This window comes from Cibotium barometz, chromosome 4 (assembly GCF_041138505.1).
Source record: "Cibotium barometz isolate CiBa-2024 chromosome 4, ASM4113850v1, whole genome shotgun sequence".
Lineage (NCBI taxonomy): Eukaryota > Viridiplantae > Streptophyta > Polypodiopsida > Cyatheales > Cibotiaceae > Cibotium > Cibotium barometz.
The window spans coordinates 66856120-66878079 of NC_141049.1; the positions used below are offsets into that span (position 1 = coordinate 66856120).

A 21960-nucleotide genomic window follows, 5' to 3' on the forward strand; every position below is an offset into this window, starting at 1 on the left:
AGTTTTTTTGGCTTTTGGGAAACCTTTATTAACTCCCACTAGCGGGCTTCTTGCCACACATCTCTCGAGTTCTCAAGTTCTCAAGTTTTCAAGCTCTCAAGCTCTCGAGTTCGTTCGCACTTTCATTGTGCAAAGATCGAATTTTCTCTCCGCGTACCCTCTTCACGATGTCGACCCAAGAATCAGAGTTGGAGCCCCTCGTGGAACGCGAAGGCTTGCCAGCTACGGAAGGCACTGATGCCGATCTTTTTGACGAGTTTGTGTCAAAATCTGATTTCCAAGAGTTCAAAGTAGCTCTTGAAGCTTCTTCGACGGAACGTCAGGCACAAATCGCAGCCCAGATGCAGGCTTTGCAGAACTCCATCGCTCTATTGACCACTACCCTCTCTACTTTCTCGGGAATGGATACCTTGGCTTCAGCTTTAGGCCCCAATATTACTCCGGAACCGTTCGGGGGCGAGCAAAAGCAGAGAACCAAGGAGATCGTGGACACTTGGCTACATAAGTGGCAAGTTCACTTTCAGTTTCATCCATATGATGATGGAAAGAAGATACAGTTAGCAGCAGGTTTCCTGTCCGGCAAAGCTTTGCTTTGGTGGAAGGAATTGAACCCAAAGCCAACGACTTGGGCACAATTCGAAGACATTTTCAAGAAAGAATTCCTCAAGAAAGAGGATGATTACGATGTTGTTGCCCGGTTTTCAGCTTTGACCATGACCTCGCAGCACCTCACTTATGAGGTCTACCTCCAGAAGTTTCGTGACTTGCAGATGAAAGCTACAAAGATGGATCCCACTACCCTTTTGGGATTTTTCGTAGCTGGTTTACCCGACTCGTACCGATTACAGGTTAAAAATAACAAATGCAAGCATAAAAGAAAGTTCTCCGCACCTATGGCTAACACGACTGAAGGCAAGTCTTCGGACCAACCTTCGAAGAATTCCAGTTCGACACCAGGGAAGAAGAAACGACTCCTTAGGGCTTTAACGCTCAAGAAAGAAGGACGTTGTTTTATCTGCGAAGAAAAAGGACACATGCGTAACGAGTGCCCAAAGAAAAAGGGTACCAAGTCAAACGCAGGACCCAAGCCAAAGGCAGCTAACCAGTTGTCTTTGACAGGTACGTCAATTACTGTACTTTCTCGCCCTAGTACTTGTTCTGATTGTCTGTTTAATTCTAAGGTATTTGGCATGCATGATCTTCTCCGAGTTTATGGAGAAGTGAATGGCCATAAAATTCACATTCTTTTAGACCCTAGCAGTTCGCATAACTTTGTTAACTACAAACTTGTGCAGAAATTGACACTCAGCGACCATACCTATGAGGTACGTCTACCTGCGGGCAGACAAGTTTGGGATCGCAAGATGGAGATGCTTCCAATCCAGATTCAGGACTACAAAGATACTCTGGAATGCTATGTTATGCATCTGGAAAATATAGACTTGTTATTAGGGATTGAGTGGTTTAAGACTCTTGATGTCCAGATAGATTGGTCTAGTCATATTTTTACTTTTCAGCATAGGGACACCAAGTATAGTATTTTAGGTGATTGTATTCATCCCTCTCAGGGACCTCTTGTAAATACAATTGATTTTGGAAATATAATGGATTCTTCTTTGTACACCGCTTTCCATTGTGTCTTGATTCCACTTTCTTCTTTTCTCATCCCTTCGTTGGATGTGAATGAATTAAGTGTGTTTGAAAGCAAAGAATTACAGAAGATACTTGATTCGTTTCAAGACGTATTTCCTAAAGAATTGCCATCGGGTTTACCACCTGAACGGGCAGTAGATCATCGTATTGACTTGATCCCTGGTGCTCATCCTGTGAGTATTCCACCTTATAGGATGAGCCAAGCTGAGGAAGATGAGTTGGCTAAACAACTCGAAGATTATTTGAGGATGGGTCAGATCCGTCCAAGTAAATCACCTTGGGGTGCACCTGTGTTGCTTAGGAGAAAGAAGGACAATACTTGGAGAATGTGTATAGATTACAAAAGATTGAACAAGCTGACAATTAAGAACCGTTATCCTCTCCCTAGATCAGATGACCTAATTGACCGGTTAGCAGGAGCGAAATATTTCACGAAGATAGATTTGCGTACTGACTACCACCAGATACGTATTCATGAAAGGCATGTTGAAAGAACCGCCTTTCGGACTAGGTATGGCCATTACGAGTTTCTCGTATTACCTTTTGGGTTAACCAATGCTCCAGCCACTTTCCAGCAAATGATGAACGATCTTTTTCGTGAACATTTGGGGAAATATTTCACGAAGATAGATTTGCGTACTGACTACCACCAGATACGTATTCATGAAAGGCATGTTGAAAGAACCGCCTTTCGGACTAAGTATGGCCATTACGAGTTTCTCGTATTACCTTTTGGGTTAACCAATGCTCCAGCCACTTTCCAGCAAATGATGAACGATCTTTTTCGTGAACATTTGGGGAAATTTGTGGTGGTGTTCCTCGATGATATTTTGATATATAGCCGTACTCTTGAGGATCATGTCAGACACCTCATGATTGTCTTATCTCTTTTAAGACAGAATCGACTATATGCTAAATTCAGTAAATGTGAGTTCTTTATGACCGACATCATTTACTTGGGACACAAGATCACTAGAGATGGATTGAGCATTGACTATGACCGAGTTCAGAAGGTTTTGGACTGGCCTATACCGCGAACAGTGAAACAACTTCATTCTTTTCTCGGTTTTGTAGTTTTTCTTAGGAAATCTGTACGGGAGTACTCTCAGCTCACACTACCGATGACCGACTTATTGAAAGGTCGTGGACGTAAGTCCAATCAGCCTATCACTTGGAATAACGATTTGGATATGGCCTTCAGACTTTTGAAAGATAAAGTCAAGGAAGCACCTATCTTAGCATTGCCTGATCCTAGTCGGCCTTATGTTCTTGAAACTGATGCCAGTGACTATGCTATCGGGACTACTTTATTTCAAGATGGTAGACCGGTTGCTTTTGAAAGTAAAAAGCTAGACGACACTCAATCTCGTTGGCCAACCCTTGAGAAGGAGCTTTATGCTGTGATTCATGCTCTCAAGGTTTGGAGACATTATTTATATGGCTCCAAGTTTGTGGTATTGACTGATCATCAGTCAATCAAGTATGTGTGTGATGCGGATGATTTGAGAGGCAGGAAAGCTCGTTGGGCAGAGTTAATGCAAGATTTTGATTTTGAGATCCGTTATCGGAAAGGATCCATGAATAATATTGCAGATGCGCTTAGTCGGATTAGAGAGGTGAATACTTTGTCGTTCACCGAGATTTCTACTGACTTATTTCAGTCATTGAGAGGGCTTTGCAGGACTGATAGTTATTTTGGTCCATTTTGGCAGAAGATCCAAGACGGGAGCTCATTGATTGACCAAGACTCAATGACTGAGCAGTCTACTATTCAGACTGCAGGAGGCCAGTGGATGATTCGGAATGGTTTACTATTCCGTAATGACAAAATTTGTGTACCACAGATCTCGGACATTAGGTCCAAGATTCTGAGGGAATGTCACGACGCCCCTTCTGCTGGACACCCTGGGGTACACAGGACACTATCATTAGTAAAACACACTTTTTATTGGCCGAAGATGAAAGGGTATGTAGAAGATTATGTTCTCAAGTGTCAGATTTGTCAGGCAAATAAAGCTGAACGCTTTAGACAGGCTGGGTTGTTGCATCCTTTGCAAATCCCAGGTAATAAGTGGGAAAGTATTTCCATGGATTTTATTACCGGATTGCCAAGAACACATCAAGGCCACGATTCTATTTGGGTTGTGGTAGATCGCTTGACAAAGATGGCTAGATTTTTACCGACCCGGAAGACTATTACAGCTACGCAATTAGCTCGGCAGTTTATCGAGCAATTGTTTAGACTGTACGGGTTACCGTAGGACATAGTCAGTGATAGGGACTCTAAGTTTACGAGTGACTTTTGGAAACTTGTTTTTGAGAAGTTGGAAACAACTTTGAATTTGAGTTCCTCTGATCATCCTCAATCTGATGGCCAGACTGAAAGAGTGAATCAGATTTTGGAGGATATGCTTCGAGCATATGTATCCAAAAGACAAAGTTCATGGGAGGATTATCTTCCTATGTTAGAATTTACATATAACAGTACTAAGCATACGAGTACAGGGTTTAGTCCTTTCATGCTTATGTATGGTTTTCAACCTAGATCACCTGTTACAGTAGGATTCTCAGGACTTCCGCATGATGCAGCACGTAATTTTTTGCAAGATATGTAGGAAATGTTACAAGTTGCAAAGGAATCTATTAGAAGTGCTCAAGACCGAGACAGGTTTTATTCTAATAGACATCGTTCACCTAGAGAGTTCTCTGAAGGAACGATGGTGTATTTGCGAGTTCCGAAAGATTCCGAGACTTTACGGACAGGTAGATCTCCGAAATTATCCCCTAGATACTGTGGACCATTTCGTGTTACACGACGGATTGGTTCAATTGCATATGAATTGGAGTTGCCTTCTCATGTGAAAGTTCATCCTGTATTTCATGTCAGTAGACTTAAGGAAGTACTGGGTGGAGCAGATCAGTTAGTTACCCCTCAAGAAATTATAGATGTCCAGGACATGACATTTATTCCGCACGAACCTGAAAAGATTCTTGGATTTCGTGAACGAAGATTGCGTCATACGCTTATCACGGAATACAAGATCAAGTGGAAGGATCGTGTTGAGGAGGACGCTACATGGGAGACATTGACTTCTCTTCAGAGAGATTACCCTGGCTTTTTAGTGAGCTCAGGAGTGAGCTCTTAGAGGAAGGGGAGTATGTCATGTGCACAGTGGGTATCTACCGTGTGCTATACGCATGCAAGACTAGTTTCGAGGCTTGGGGAAGCTTGGAACTAGGCAGGCTGATTGACGAGCTGAGTTAGGGATATACTAACGGGCGGGCACCCAAGTATGGACGAGCGGGCACCCAAGTGTGGACGCCCGATGACCGGCCAAGAGCCTATAAAAGGGTGGCCAAGGTTAGTTATTGTATGATAGAGAGTCTCGCAAGTTTGTGAGAGCTCTATGGTCTTGGAGCCTGGATCTAGTGCAGACGTGCACCTGCTTTATGCAGCCGAGGCCGACAGCAATCTCGAGGCCCGCGAGGGCAGCTTCGTGGCGGTATGGGACGTCACGAGGAGGAGATTGGTCGGTACGTCAACCTAGTTAGCTCAGCTCGTGGCTCGGAGGGGACAGCCAAGACTGTGGGCTTGCCCACGGCTGTCATGGTTGGGAGGTGAGTCAGGCCTACACCCCCATGCTTGTTTGTTGTTCGTTTGTTTGCAGGATTCGAGTTTCGAACCAAGATCGATCACGAGGGGATCCGTGGGGATTTGACATCGTGACAGTTTCTTTATGTTTCATTTTCCATTCCATGATGAGATATGCCATGGACATTATTGTATCACTTTAGTCTCATAGGCCCATTGGGTCTTTAGTAGACGCTTCATCTCTCTCTCTCTCTCTCTCTCTCTCTCTCTCTCTCTCTCTCTCTCTCTTTTGGGGTGAGATGTGCGATCAGCCAAATCCGCACCTCATCCCACCAGCTGAGAGTGGAGACTGCCAGATATGGGCCTTGGGCGGCTGCACCAGACGACAGGCTATGCCAACTTTGTCACACAGAGCTCGAGACAGAGGATCATTACATATGCCGATGCCGTGTATACTATGAGATTCGAGGGAGGTTCCTCTTCCGAACTGGGTTCGGACCACTTTCCAAGATCATGGACTTCCCGAATCAGAGATGCCTGGGACTTTTACTTCTAGAGCTCCGCAGACGCAAGGAGTCCATAGTGAGATCCAGGTTAGCTGTACTTGCTCGAGGACCAACACAGAGAGCTCTCACCAAGCTAGGCCGAGAGGGGTGACACTCGACAGAGCCACTGGTTATGTAGAGCTTGACGCCCCAGACCCCATGGTCCTCGCCCACGGCCATGCCCCACAGGAGGATCCGAGCCATCATCTCCCATCATCGCAGGACCTTCTCGCGCCTGCTCAGTTTTACCACCTTGAGCACCATGTCACAGCGGCCCATGGGGGATGTATTAGGGTGATATGAGAGCTCTCTGCCCATGTACCTAGATCAGATTTTAAAGTTCTAGATTTTTGTTATCTTTCTCATAGGTCATTTTGGGCTTTTGAAGACGTTAATACAACTCTCTCTCTCTCTCTCTCTCTCTCTCTCTCTCTCTCTCTCTTTTCATAATGGTTGGTTGATTAGATTACGAAAATGTAATACAAAGCAAAGGTCACATGACCAGCAATACATAGAGGCCGTCAGACCGCACACACTAAAAGGCCACACGAGGCATGCCCACCGTACGAAGATCATGTAACCAAGGGTGAGCTTGCACCCTAGTGATAACATGTGCATCGATCAAAGAAGAAACTTGCCAAAGCAATAGACCACGAACGCACTGGACATGACCTTTCACCCCTGATTGTGAATCAAAGATGAAAGCATTTTGCATGAGCCAATTATGCCAAAAAGACCTAACCATCGAAAGAAAACAAAGAAGACCTCATGTTGCTAATTGTTCCCCCCAGGCTGATCATGTCCCAATACCCACTGCCTAGGTGACAAATTGTGTCCAGTCACCATTTGCCACACTGAAGAGATGAGCTCCCATATCTGGCAAGCCACCGGGCAAGAAATAAACCTGTGCCGACTAGATTCTGGACAAGTTTGACAAAAGAAACAGTTGCCATTCGAAAGTCCCTGACGCCGAAGGGCAATGGCCAAAGGCAGGCCCCCAACCATGACTCGCCAAATACACTGAAAAGGAAGCTGGGAATGACAACCACAAAATAGGATGCACTTCCACCAGGAGGCCAATTTCTTAACATTCCATACTTTATTAGCTTTTTCTGCAAGCCATCTCTTCTCTTTGACCAAAAGATGATATACAACATTAGCGGAAGCCTTCAACAGCCTGGTCTTGCAACGTAGCACCCAATCATCCCATGCATGAGAAGAATCCATCCTAGGAAGGCGCCCCAAAGACTGCACTTGTCGCTGCAACTACAACCAAATACACCTGTAACCTCGGGGCACACAAAATCTATGATGAGCACGGCGGAACGATAACATTCGTAGCCACCCGGGCAACAAAGTATTAGACATCCACCATACGATTGAATTGCCATCTATAATTATTCTTCTCTGGCCAAGTAATCACACGAGATGTCACCATTTGGCCACCCAATTGGTCCACCCGTGCTTTCTCATCATGTATGTACATTGGACTGGTGTCCATGGCAGTTGTATATGCCGGGGATTGATGCCACTCATGTGATACTGTGGACTTGGCTTTCCGATGGGGCTTGTGCCTCTATGTACATGCCCGGAAATGCCTAGTGGATTGGTGTTCCATTGGGTCTGGTACCTCGTGTACTTGCCTCTAGCACATCTATTTTGGTATAGTCTCATAAACGGGGATTGTTCATACCAATGTTGCATTGCATAGCATCTTTATGTGCTTGCTTGCAATTGAAATTGCAACTATTTTCATGCTTGCTTGACCAATGTGTAGTTCTACGTAAGGGGACGCCCGCCCGTGAACCGTGCGTGTGAAACTGTCTACTGACATAGTTATGTAACATGTGACAGGTGGTAAGTATTGGTCATAAACCTAGCCTTAGGAATTAGCACTAATTTATAAGTGAGTGTGTACACACTTCATTAAGTTTTGGGCGACCAAAACTCACTTATAAATTATGACCAGCCCCGTGTTCACACACACTAATGTCCCGAGGTGGACAAAACCCAATGTCCACCGCCCAGATCTTATCTCCTTTGTACAAAGGGAGTAACCAGCCATGTCTCCGTTCTAGCTTGCACCGCATAGCATCTACATGACACCTAGAGTGGACAACTCACCACCTCACTCCTCTCTCTCTCTAGAAGTAGGCGCCTCCTTCATGAGGCCTCTTGGGCTGTATTTTCTGCACTTTCTCCTTTCCAACTCCATATCCAAGCTTGCTAGGGTATTTCCCAAGCTTCCAAGAGTGTTTCCGAGTGCTATTCACTCTCCTACACACTCCCAATGACTGAAATTCTCTTTCTTGCTGTAATTTCTGGTCTTTTTGCTGAAAACACTAATTTCAACCTTCAGCTTGCACCACATAGCATCTACATGACACCTAGAGTGGACAACTCACCACCTCACTCTTCCCTCTCTCTCTAGAAGTAGGCGCCTCCTTCACGAGGCCTCTTGGGCTGTATTTTTTGCACTTTCTCCTTTCCAACTCCATATGCTAGGGTGTTTCCCAAGCTTCCAAGAGTGTTTCCGGGTGCTATTCACTCTCCTACACACTCCCAATGACTGAAATTCTCTTTCTTGCTGTAATTTCTGGTCTTTTTGCTGAAAAACCTAATTTCAGCCTTCCTTTCCCAAGTTGAATCATAGGAGAAGCTTTCCCAGGGTTCCCTTCATCCTCTTGAAGACTTTTATTGCGAAGAATTGCGACAAATTGAAGATTTCAACAATCCAAGCACTTCCATCGCAAAGACTTCCGCTATCATCAACTCTACTTGCAATTGGTAAGCTTTTATGCTTACATATGGAAGCAAGTAGCAGGAGGGACCGGACTCCAAGATCACATAACCTGTGTAGTGTTCTCATGTCCTACGTGCTCTCTTGCAGATTGTTGCTACCATGTGCTGGTGGAACAATAGAGAGCAGATGGTAGGGAACATGGGCACTTGAGAAGGTAGTGTGAGTTGCAAGTCTACACCGACAACCACTATGTTTGCAATACTGTATTCATATGCATTGGTATGGAAATCTGGTTAGAAATGCCCATGACACTATGTACTTGATTCTCCCAAAATCAATATACTTAATTTGTGTGACATGTGAGGTCTTTGACCGTAGTAATCACAACCTTAGTCTAACTAAACTGCACTTAATGATGTTTAAGAGATAGACAAATATGTGTCAATGCAATGCAGCTATATTAGATGATGAATGCGGTTACAATGAGATCTGAATAGATCTATGATGCTGAATATGCTACCTATATGCTGAATATAGTGTTATGCTGAATGAACTGCTGTCCCACTGTCTTTCCCTTGTCTCCTAAGAAGGAAACGCTGAAGGGATGGCTTTGGGACTGAAGCAATGCTGATGTGATGCTGAAAACACAGATGTTCTCCTGTTACCTGGGAAGGAAACGCTGAGGAGATAGATGCGTTTGCTGAATATGATGGACTGAATGCTGATGCGTGGCTGAATATGCTGCTCCCAAGGCTTCCTGGAGGAGAAACGCTGGAGAACACTTTGCTGAATGCTCTGTTGAATGCGATGCTGGACTAAATGCGATGAAGAGCTGGAACGCAGATGTCAGATGCCCCTTCATCCACTAAAACGCTGATGATCTGATAGGTGATGATGCGGTTCTATTTATATGAGGGAATAGGTGCTGGTCGGCCAGCTTGGCTGCAGTCGGCCAGATGCAAAAGCCCACGACTGGGATAAAATACCATAAATGTCATAAAATGGTACAAACGTTGGTCGGCTGATGTATACATGTTGTCGGCTGCCTCCACAAGCCCCAAATGCTGGTCTATATGGCTAATATGATGCTACAATGCTGAATCCAACTCATACCATGTGGTATATGCTGAAAACATTCATTTAAATGCCCATAAAATGCCTGATAAAATCCTGATGATGTTTATGATGCTAAAATGATGCCATGTCACTGTACACCTGAATGGTGTGCACGTGACATTCCCTGCTGCTAAACTGTTGCTGGGTGGTATACCTGGCAACCTTCGACTCCTCTGGTGATCCTTCTCCTCCGAACCACTGCCCCTTCTGTCTTCTGCTGCTGGGACTGAGGTCATCCCTGCAGGAGTGAAATCCTTTGAGCCAAGACTCTATGTACTGTGGGAACTGAATGGCAAATGCTGAATATACTGTTATGCTGAATGAACTGCTGTCCCACTGTCTTTCCCTTGTCTCCTGAGAAGGAAACGCTGAAGGGATGGCTTTGGGACTGAAGCAATGCTGATGTGATGCTGAAAACACAGATGTTCTCCTGTTACCTGGGAAGGAAACGCTGAGGAGATAGATGCGTTTGCTGAATATGATGGACTGAATGCTGATGCGTGGCTGAATATGCTGCTCCCAAGGCTTCCTGGAGGAGAAACGCTGGAGAACACTTTGCTGAATGCTCTGTTGAATGCGATGCTGGACTGAATGCGATGAAGGGCTGGAACGCAGATGTCAGATGCCCCTTCATCCACTAAAACGCTGATGATCTGATAGGTGATGATGCGCTTCTATTTATATGAGGGAACAGGTGCTGGTCGGCCAGCTTGGCTGCAGTCGGCCAGATGCAAAAGCCCACGACTGGGATAAAATACCATAAAATGTCATAAAATGGTACAAACGCTGGTCGCCTGATGTACACATGCTGTCGGCTGCCTCCACAAGCCCCAAATGCTGGTCTATATGGCTAATATGATGCTACAATGCTGAATCCAACTCATACCATGTGGTACATGCTGAAAACATTCATTTAAATGCCCATAAAATGCCTGATAAATTCCTGATGATGTTTATGATGCTAAAATGATGCCATGTCACTGTACACCTGAATGGTGTGCACGTGACAATTTGAGGAAGGGGCCGGCCGTTCCGGCTCATTGTGCGTCTCTTGTCAATTCAGCAAATATTTCTTGTATTGAGCATGTTGTCCATTAAATCTCGGTGTATTTAAGTGTATTAATTGGCATTGTGTTCAACCAAGCTACACGAGAGGTGGCCAACACCTCAGCAAGCCAAGGAGTTTTCATCTCGACAAGAATCTGGAGGTCTCCAAGAAGTGAACCGTAACACCTCCTGCCATGATTTAACCAAATGATCTAGCAGAGAAGAAGCAGATACACGCACACATTGTGAAGCATTTAGAACATCCCACCAAGATACAACAATCCGGGTCTTCCCATGCACAATACCCACATCCTCCAAAAATGCAACAGTCATGTCTACCCATGGCTGGGGAGCAGAGGCTAAAAAAGGATCTAAGTGGATCCTCCAAGAGAGTGCCTGCAACACTAAAGACCTTTTTATATAATACAAGAAAACTCACCCAATCTCTCTCCTCTATCTTAATCATGTATTAATCAACATCAATGTTCTTAATCACGCTGAGGACTTTGGATCAGTACAACAAAGCTTCCGCACATGCAACGTTCGGTTGGTGCAATCGTTAGTCGGGAACTCGAAGATAAGCACAAGGGCACCCAAGGCCAAGAGTATGAGCGCAACGAATTGCTCAAGACCTTTGGCTACATAGGCGGCCAGAGAGTCGTCTTGTTTAACAGTGGCAGTACAGAGGATGTGTCATGGAACAAGTCGCTCGGCCAGCCCAGTTTCTATTAACTTTGGTAGACAAGAAGGTTGAGGGTTTTAGCATCGGCATGACGACGAGCATCACATGGTTCTTGGTCTCTCTCGTCGTCGAAGCTCGCCATAGCAGGAAAATGCTCTTCCTTTCCGGAACGCAATCTGACCATCCACTATCTGTGTGGGAGACGTCCGGAGGCTTCCGGAGGCTAAAAACCAACCGTCCTTCGAGGGACAGGAGTCACTCCGAAAAGGGTAGTCCACCAGCGTGTGAAAACCAACCACACGAGCGAGAAAAAATTCTGGTTTCTTTGCTGAATCTTTGCACTTGAAGTAGGATCTGATACCACTGTAACATGCGGAAGCTTCGGAGAAGATCGGTAACTTCAATGCTCAAAAATCAGCACTCTTTTCGCGACGAAATTAGCGCACAAAAACTGAATGAAGATGTGTATAAAATAGAGAGAGAGAGGGAGAGATGGAGAGGACACGGTATTGGGTCCCAAATACCCTCTGTAGGGCCCCCACCACGGATGGTGTATTTGCTTTATTAGAATGATGTGAATCTGAAAAGAAAATACAGAAATCTTGACCTTTCTTGGCTGAGAAAACTCTGCCCTTGACCTGCAGTCCTCCACCCCTTTGCTTAGCAACTTCTTGGCTTGTCTAGCCCTTGTATGCTTGAGCTCTTGGTGAAAAATGAGATGAAACAATGGGATTGTGGGCTCCTCTACCCCTTTGCTTAGCAACTTCTTGGCTTGTCTAGCCCTTGTATGCTTGAGCTCTTGGTGAAAAATGAGATGAAACAATGGGATTGTGGGCTCCTCTATTTATACTACTCCACAAAGGGTAGTCGGCGAGCTTAAGTCCAGTCGGCCAGCCTTGATTTGTCCCACGACTGATAATCAGCATTAAATGCTGGAAAAATCACATAAAAAGCTGCACATCATTCCCTAGATGGCTGGGCATCAAGCGCCTGCTTTAAGCCAGGTTTGGGCACCTTTTCTAGGCTGTTTGGGGACTGGGCAGCCTGTATGGGCTGCCCCATACTTGCCCTACACCCCTCCTAGGGCTGGATAACCAATCGGCTACCCCTGGCCTGCCCCTGGGGCTGTCCTACAGCCCCTCCATGGCAGGTGGGTTCAGCCAGGGCCTTCTTGGCCCTCATGGGGGTGGTTTCACACCATCCCCATGCCCACACTAAGACTTGGGGTAGCCCTATGGGCTGGCCCCTTGTTCTAAAAGCAAACCCTAACTATCTACACAATGATCTAGCATCCGGTACCATACCAGATACACAGAATCACTGACATCATTCCAGAGGGTTCAGCCAGGGCCTTCTTGGCCCTCATGGGGGTGGTTTCACACCATCCCCATGCCCACACTAAGACTTGGGGTAGCCCTATGGGCTGGCCCCTTGTTCTAAAAGCAAACCCTAACTATCTACACAATGATCTAGCATCCGGTACCATACCAGATACACAGAATCACTGACATCATTCCAGAGGGAGACTTATAGCATGGACTGGCAGTGATTCATGTGCAGGACAGTGCACACCTGACCTTGGACTCCTGTGTAGGACAATGCACACCTGACTTTGGACGACTGAGATGGATCCCTGGCTGACTTGTCCCGGACTCGGCTCACATGGGACCAGTTCACCATCCCAGGTCCTGCACCTTCTGTACAAATATGTCTACGTGGCATCCAAGTGCGGGATGCAAGTGACAAAATCATTGCACATTGTGCGCCTTTCCTGATTTCTCGTTGAGCCTACAAGTGGCTTATGAGAGGAAAGTTCGGGATTCCTAGCTCCCACTTAATGGTCGCTAGGGCTTTGGGTACATTTCAAGTGATCTAAAAAGTGTGCCTATCCCAATCAATATTTGGCTTGAACTTGTGAAACCATTGAATTCCCAAGATTATGTCTGCCCCTCCTACAAGCGGGGCAACCATAAAGTCTCGCACAAACTCTATGCCGTGAATCATTAGCTTGGCACCTTGAGCTTCCATGGAACTAGAGTGCACCAAGCAACCCAACTAGGGCACCAGGCTTGAGTGTTACAGATATGTTCCAGCAGATGATGCGAGCAATCGCAGACCAGACAACCAAGTTGGACGAGCAAAAGGCGCAAATCTTGGCTCTGGAAGAGTGTACCCGTTCTCCAGCGTCGCGTTTTCCATCTCCTCCTCCCTCTCCTTCCGTATCCCAGATTCCAGATCCTCGACATAGAGACCCTCTCGCGGGGTCACGACCGCAACCGAGCTCTTTGCTTGAGTTGTAGATGCGTGCATTGGAGATTCGACAACGTGAAGACGAAGCCATGCGACGCGTGGAGCACGAGCGTTACCTCGCAGCTTTGGACGCCAGATTGACACCGGTGGCACCCTCGAATCATTTTCCTGAGAAAATGAACTTCAGTAAGTATAATGGTAAACTCGATCCCACAACTCTCTATTCATGGTTACATCAGTTTGAAGCTTACTTTGCCGCAGTTAGAAAGACAAATTCTGATAGAGTGATCTTAGCCAGTTGGTACTTGGAAGGTGAGGCCATTCCTTGGTGGATTCAGTGGGCTCATGCCCACACCAAATTAGGTATGGCAGCTTATGTGTGGGACGAGTTTGTCCGCGACCTTAAGCAGCGGTTTCTACCGCCCCACTACCTTGAGCGACTCGAAGACGAGTTCAGGGGAGCGCGTCAAAACGCGCAACCAATCCTTCAGTTTGCCAATAGAATTTCGACTTTATGTTTGCAATTAGGCTTATCTGATTTGGACAAGAAATGGCAGTTTTTGTATGGCCTTGTCACGCAAATCCAATGGGAGGTGCGTATGTTTCGGCCAGCCACCTTTGAAGGCACACTCTCGCTTGCGCAGACTGCAGAAATGAAACATAATGGTGGCAAGCCCAAGACTTCCCAGCCGGCTTCTCCCAGAGCTACCGCCTTGGGGGGCAAAGGCCATAACCAGACGGGGTCTTCCCCAGGACAGAGCCTGAGAGCCTCTGGCTCCAAGAACTCGAACAATCCATCTAAGCTTACTCCAGACCAGAAAGCGGAGGCTGGCAAGTTGAGTGCTGAGGAGCTTTCTCAATACAAGAAGGAGGGTAGATGTTTCTTTTGTCATACAAAAGGACATACTTCTCGGAATCGTCCTAAGAAGCCTCCAAAGCCCGCCGCCGCTGCCTCCACAGCTTCCGTGGTGAGCTCAGCTCCCACACAGACCCCAACGGCTACCCCTAGTTCTTCAAACCCCGGTGCTTCAGTTGTAGCAATTATTAGCTGGGAGCTCGAAGATAAGCAAAAGGGTGCCCATGACCAGGAGTATGAGCGCAACGAATTGCTCAAGTCCTTTGGCTACATAGGTGGCCAGAGAGTTGTTGTCTTGTTTGACAGCGGCAGCACGGAGGATGTGGTCACGGAACAGGCCGCTAGGCGTGCCCGTTTCGACCTGACTTCGGTGGACAAACAGGTTGAGGGTTTTAGCACAAGCATGACAACGAGCGTCAAGTATGAAGCTCTAGGTGCTAAGTTAGTTATTCAGGGCATAGAATTTGTGCGTGATTTTATGGTTGCCCCTCTTGTAGGAGCAGACATAATTTTGGGCATTCAGTGGTTTCAGGGATTTCTTCTTGATGTCAAGTGGGACAAGCACACGTTCCAGATCAATCCGAATGTGTCAAACGCCCCAGTGACCATTAAGTGTGAGCCAGCAATTCCGAACTTTCCGCTCATAAGCCACTTGCAGGCTAAGCGAGCAGTCAGGAAAGGCGCACAGTGTGCGAGATATAATCTATTCAAGGCATCGGGAATCTGCTCTTGATAGTCAGCTTGTTGAGTGCATGATAATCGACACACAAACGGGAAGACCCATCTTTCTTCTTGACGAATAGGATCGGTGCTGCAAATGGCGACACGCTGGGGCGGATGAAGCCAGATTGCAACAATTCTTGGAGTTGGCGGTCCAACTCCGATTCCATTGCCTTCGAAAGGCGATACGGAAACTTGCTCAGGGGTTCCAAGCCTGGGAGGAGGTCAATCTTGTGGTCCTCCGGTCTGGACGGGGGGAGTTGGGGAGGGAGGCTGTCCCGAAGAAAAATCTTCTGGAACTTTTCATGGAGAGCCGAGTACTTCTCGGAAGCACTGGCCACTGTTTGGGCTGCCTGGCTGAATGGAGCAAAGGTGTTCTCAAAACTTGATTTAAAGAGTGGGTACCACCAGGTGCGGATTGTGAAGGGGGACATCCCCAAGACAGTCTTCCGTACGGAACGAGCCCACTATGAATTTGTGGTCATGCCATTTCGCTTGTCGAACGCCCCAGCTACATTTAACCGCATGATGATGCATGTTTTCCAGGATTTGATTGGAAAGTGTGTTCATATTTTTGGACGACATACTGGTATTTTCAGCTACAGTTGAGCAGCATGATATTGATGTTCTTAAGTTGCTGGAAAGCAACGAGCTCTACGTCAATGAGAAGAAGTCGGAATTTTATCTGTTCCAGGTGCATTACTTGGGATACATAATTAGTGCCGAAGGCATTCGACTTGATCCGGCTAAAGTGACCGAGATTGTCAATTGGGAAGTACCTCAGACAGCCTATGACATCAGATCCTTTGTGGGTATATGCCAGGCATACTCCACCCACATCGACAAGTTTTCTAATCTCTCGGCGGATCTCACCGATCTGCTAAAGGGTGTGGAGACAAGAAGGCAAAAGATTCGAATGACTCCACGAGCGTTGGTGGCATTCAAGAACCTCAAGGTGGCTTTATCAGAAACGCCTTGTTTAGCACTTGCCTCGTGGGACGAGCCATTTCAGGTGATCACCGATGCGAGTAACATCGCAATTGGAGGTGTATTGCAACAGAATGGTCATCCAATAGCTTACATGTCTCGTAAGTTACTGCCCGCAGAGAGAAACTACTCAGTCTATGATCGTGAACTCCTAGCAATTATACAGGCCTTGAAACATTGGAAACATTTTCTGTATGGCCGTGACTTTGAGGTTCGCACTGACCATCAGGCATTACGCTGGATTCAGACAATGCCAAGTGCACAGTGGAGTGATCGACAACACCGCTGGAGTCAGATATTCCAAAGCAATTTGGTGGTATGATTGAGTACCTTCCAGGAAAGGCCAATCCAGTGGCCAATGCTTTGAGTAGGAAGGGACAAGTGACTACGATTCAAACCACTAGACTCGATCTTGTTGGTACGGGACTAGATGACATGAAGCACACGTACGCGGATTCTGAGGAATTCGGTACACAGTGGGAACAAGCATTGGATGCCACAGGACCATGCCACTTTCTGATACGCAATGGTTGGCTTTTCTACAAAGGCCGACTGTGTATCATGAAGTCGTTCACGGCAGCTCTTCTGCATGATGCCCATGACGCCATTACAGGTGGTCATAGGGACATGAATTCGACTCTGGAGAAATTGGAACGGCAATATTATTGGCTAAAGATGAGACGAAATGTGTTTACATATGTACAACGCTGTGATATTGTCAAAAGGTGAAAGCTCCTCGTGGAAAGAAGATAGGGTTGTTGCAGCCCTTGCCAATTCCTGAGGGTCCTTTCCAAGATATTTCGATGGACTTTGTCACGAATCTGCCTCCCAATCCAAGTAAGCATAATACACAGTGCTTAACTATTGTTGATAGATTTAGCAAATTTGTTATGCTTATTCCTTGCAGGGCCAATGTGACCGCCGAGGATGTTGCCCAGTTGTTCATTCGGCATCAATACCTGATTGGCGGGATTCCTAGGACCATAGTGTCAGATCGAGATGCCAAGTTTACCAGTCATTTTTGGAGGGCATTGTTTGATAACTTTGGTACTAAGTTGAATTTTTCCAGTGCATTCCACCTACAGACGGACGGCCAGACAGAGATATACAACCAGTTAGCCTTTGATGTGTTGAAGCGTTATGTCCACGATCAACAAGGTAAGTGGGAATCATATTTGCCTTTAGTTCAAGCTGTTTTGAATGATTCTTTTTCTTCAGCTATTGGCAGGACTCCATATGAGGCAGCATTTGGAAGACCTTTCCAGTCGTTGTTGACCAAGACCTCGTCTTCAGTACCTGAAGCGAACAGAGTGACGGAGTCTTACCAGGAGATTTTAGAGTCAGTTAAAGACAGGTTGACTAAAGCGCAAAAGGCCTACACTCGACAGGCCAATAAAGACCGAAGGGATATGAAGTTTTCGAAAGGGGATTGGGTTTATCTTTGGATTATGAAGCAAAGGTTGAAACAGGTGGGCAAGCGATGCCCAAAGTTGTCTTTCAGGAGCTTCGGACCTTTTCCCATTAGGAAAAAGATTCATGAGGTGTCTATGTAGTTAAAGCTACCTCCGAGTTGTAATAAAAAGAAAATTATTCCTTTATGCATAAAAATCTATTTTGATGAAAGTAACACTTTCATAATAAAAAGATTATTCTTTTATGCATAAAAATAATAATAATAATCAATATGCATCTTCTATGCATGAAAATGACACTTTTAGAGTATAGAAATGATAGGAATTACTCTTTTAGCATAATAAAAGATAATTCTTATTTCCAAAAATTTCGCCATATGCAGGTCCTATTCCTTCAGAAGTCAAAGACAAAGCGGAACCAGATATTGTTGATGAAGCAAAAGTTATGGTTCCAGAACAGATCCTTCTGCACTGTTTCAAGCATGGCTCAGGCCGAAGACTAAGACAATTCCTCCCGAAGTTTCAGGACCGAGGGACCCACGAAGCGGTATGGCTCGACAAAGAGTCCGCAGCAAGTTGGGGGCTTTGTCCAGGGACCTGGCCGACAGCAGCAGGTCGGCCAGTCCACAAGTGTCTTCAAGGCCCATAAATAGGCTTGGCTTGGCTCCTTGACATTCATTCACTTCTCTAGGGAGTAGAATCACTAGACTAGGACTCGGGTCAAGAACCTTTTCATGAGGGGCAGCCTATGGCTTGTCATGATATACTACCTTTTTGGTCTCATAGGTCATTTTGGCCTTTTGAAGACGTTAATATATCATTTCATTTCTCTCTTCTCTCTATCTCTCTTGCTTGCGTTTTGCATCAAGTTTTCCAACATGGTGTTTAGGGCTGAAAGAAGACTCCCAGAGCTTCCGCATGTGACACACATTGAGGTGACAAAAGATTCAGCCTTTTGCCTTGTAAATTTTGCACTCTCATCTCAATAAAGTTCCTCAAGGAGGCAACTCCACTAAGCTTTCACTGCTCTTATCTTGCTCTCTACAAGATGTAGTACCATAATCCCTTAAATTGGATGAAATCACTTCCACAAGCACCCCTAATTGTCACCTGCATCGGGCTCCAAATGCATGTGTCATGACTATTAAGGCATTGTACATGATAGATTAGGTGAGATTACAGGCTATCGCAAGACCAACAGTCCAATGCCGGTGCTGTGAGTGTGTGGTGAATTAAATTCAGTTTCTTGCTGTCTCTATACTTTCCTTGTGGCTAGTTTTGGCTACGCAAGCGACTTTATGTGTCTGTGTATGTATGTATGTATGTGTGTGTGAATGTTTATGCTTACTATGCACTTGAGACGGTTCTAACCTCGCATTGTTCCGCTATTATCACCTCACAATTGTGCCATGCTCTTAGCCATGTCTCTTCATCCTTGAATGCAAGCACAAAAAGTCCTTTTGAAGGATCATCCTCTTTGGCTGCAGGCACTGGCACTCTGAGGAGAGGAATCACGGGGTCAAAGGCCACAGTTATAGCTCCTGGAGACAGCCTTCTCCCTATTTCACACACAAAGTAGAGGTACACGAACTTATAAAGAAATAGAGCTTTTGAACTTTTAAGGGGAGGAGGGAAAAAAAACAACGCATGTACGATTTTGAGATGCATCTGGGCGGTACCTTGTGAATCAGGTGTTTCTGCCATTGTTGCTGCAGCAAAGCTCGCCTCCTACTGAATGAGCATAGGAGTCTAGGACCATCTACGCATGTAAGCGATTAATCTTTAAATTTATAAAAAAAAATTATAAAACCAAACAGGATCAATCCTCATGGCGAGTGGGAAACCCTTCCTAGGGTTTTTGCTCTGCGCGTGTATTTTTTGGGACAGTCAAAGCTCTTTTGGTCAATGATCAAGCGATCTAACAGTGTAAGAATTTTTAACATATTAATAATTTGAAATTAATAACATTTATTTAGTTTAAATTTGATGTAAAATATATTTTGATCATCATTTATTATTTGTGTAAGTATAGTTATTGTTCGTAATAGGAAGTCACTCACGAAACAAAGTAGTTTTTGGGGCCGTGGACATTTGGACAACTGAGTATTTTGTACTTATAAGGCATGTTTAGAAGTCATTTTATACTATTACTAGTGGGCAACCCGTGCTTGTTGGCACATCTTTTGAGACTCCAAATTCAAATTCTACCCAAACCTCCTCCCCTTCCCAAACCTCCAAATTCTTTCCATGTGGAAGCTTTGTGAAACTCTTCCTTAAGATAATAATAGAGAAGAGTATACATAATCCCATTATCACAATTGAGTCTAGTCTTGTGCTCTTTTGGTGAGGCTTGTTTGCTTGTTTGCTTGTGGATTATTGTATTGTGTGAGTGTAGTGAGTGAACTTGTGTGCGCTTTTGCCGCACAGGTCGTAGCTGGGGACTTGCCGGACACCGTATGCGAGCCACGAATGGCTGCAAGCATACAACCAGGGAAGGAAGCTCAAACAGAATGCAAAGGGTGTGTCACTCACCGCTCAACCGCCGCCTTGAAGGATTCCCGCGTCGCAGTGAAGAAGGAGCCGCCGTCGCCGCTCTACCGCCTCTCCTCCGCCGTGCCGCTACACAGTGCTCGATCGCTCTCTCACTCTCTCTCACTCTCTCTCTCTCTCTCTCTCACGCAGGAGAAGGAAACCAAAGAGATAAGGTAAGAGCACTCTTGTATTCACAACACATGAGAATGAGGATTTTAGGGTTACATTTGACTCTTATAGGTGACTTGGCCGTTCACACTTGGGTGCCCATACATGGCCGGCTGAGCCTAACCCTTATCCTACTGATATTCAAGGTGCGCCTCTCATCGGCGATCACCCAATCCCTTCATCCTTAACATATGGTGCCGACAAGCCCGGCCCATGACTCAGAATATTTAAATTAATGACGTAAAACATAGTACGTCTCAATGTCCGTCATAGGTTAACATGCCCCCTTTCCTGATGTAGATTCCGTCCTCGGAAGCTATGGTATGGTAAGCTCGATAGGGTTGTTGTGGTAGATCATCTGCAAAACAGGAAAGTAGAGTGAAAGTATGCTGGAATTCAAAAGATATAAAGCGTATAAATTCAAGCATGTTAGACCACAATGGATATTGCTATGAGAACTTAGTTTAAGGGGTCACATGAATGAGCTAGTGTAGCAAATTAACAGGAGTTTAATAATTATTGAAAGTAAATCAAGAGTTAGCAAGGTGTCAAAGGTTAATCAAGGTTTATAACTGGCCTAAGTCAAGGAAAATAACCAAGCTTAATAAATAAACAGATGACCACACTGTGTCTACTCTAAGAACAAGTTAATACCACGAGTCTAGGGACATAAGAAACATTAGAGTTACAGGAGCCTTTTGCCTTCTTTTTTTTTTAATGCACGTGACAATTTTTACACACAATGGCGACCTTCCTAAGGCAAAACTAACATCGATCCTGGTACCATGTTTAACACAAGGCATTATCCAGGAATCTATTAGCTCACTTTAGGCAAGGCTACCCCCTACTAACCAAGGCATCGGTCTGGAGTAGAATACTTCTCGCCTACCAAGTATCAATAAGGCGATAGGCCAACATTAAAGCACATCATAGACTTGTATTGCCATTTATTGTAGGCTTTTTTTTTTAAATCTATTTCTTTTGATCTTCGCTCCTGAACTATAATTTGTCTTGCATCCTTTCGACAAAAGGGGTAAAAGCTATGTCCTAGAGGTCAACACACACATGGCCAGGTGTCAAACATTAAGATGGTTTGACCCTAGACGAAAGACCATCGTATTCCCAGGTTAACTAAAGACATCATGCTGCCTAGGAATATTTCCAATAAAGTTAAGCTCATTAATGATTTACACTAGCATGCAAGCAACTTCAAAAACTAAGTAGTACATTGACAATTCCCATGTGGTCATGCATTATAGTTTATGCAATTAATTGAACAGTAAAAACAAAAGAGAGTGGGTATGGAAGAATTACACCTGTAATTGGAGATCTCCTTGATTTGACGAGACAGCTTGCAATTTGATGTAGATATATTTTGATGAGCGTTGTGGCAGTCTCAGGACTTGAAAGCGAACCCACCTCAAACTTTTTAACATCTACAATCAACTAACAAGCACTATACCTCGAGAGGCACATCAGTGTGAAAAATTAAAGACTCGTTTAAGGAATCCAAACTAGAAAAAACTTGAAAACACTAACCTACCTACCAGTCACCACACTACTACTGAGGATACGGTAAGAGGATGTTGTAGAGTCCTGGCTCTAGCCCTAAGGCTAAGCCTCTATCCGCATCATCCAAATAGATAAAGTCAACCTC

General features: G+C 45.2%; 1 protein-coding gene across 1 annotated transcript in view; it reads right to left on the reverse strand.

Annotated features, from left to right (window-relative positions):
* The window catches only part of LOC147639534 (uncharacterized), a 36430-nt gene extending 16953 nt beyond the window's left edge, over window positions 1-19477 (reverse strand). Inside the window, exons 1-2 of the mRNA XM_086792289.1 lie at window positions 19283-19477; window positions 18975-19162 (exon numbers count right to left, since the gene is read on the reverse strand). Of these exons, the coding sequence (XP_086648415.1) occupies window positions 18975-19162; window positions 19283-19307 (213 nt within the window). The 5' untranslated portion in view covers window positions 19308-19477. The remainder of the gene's footprint in view (window positions 1-18974; window positions 19163-19282) is intronic.
* Window positions 19478-21960: the final 2483 nt, after the last annotated feature.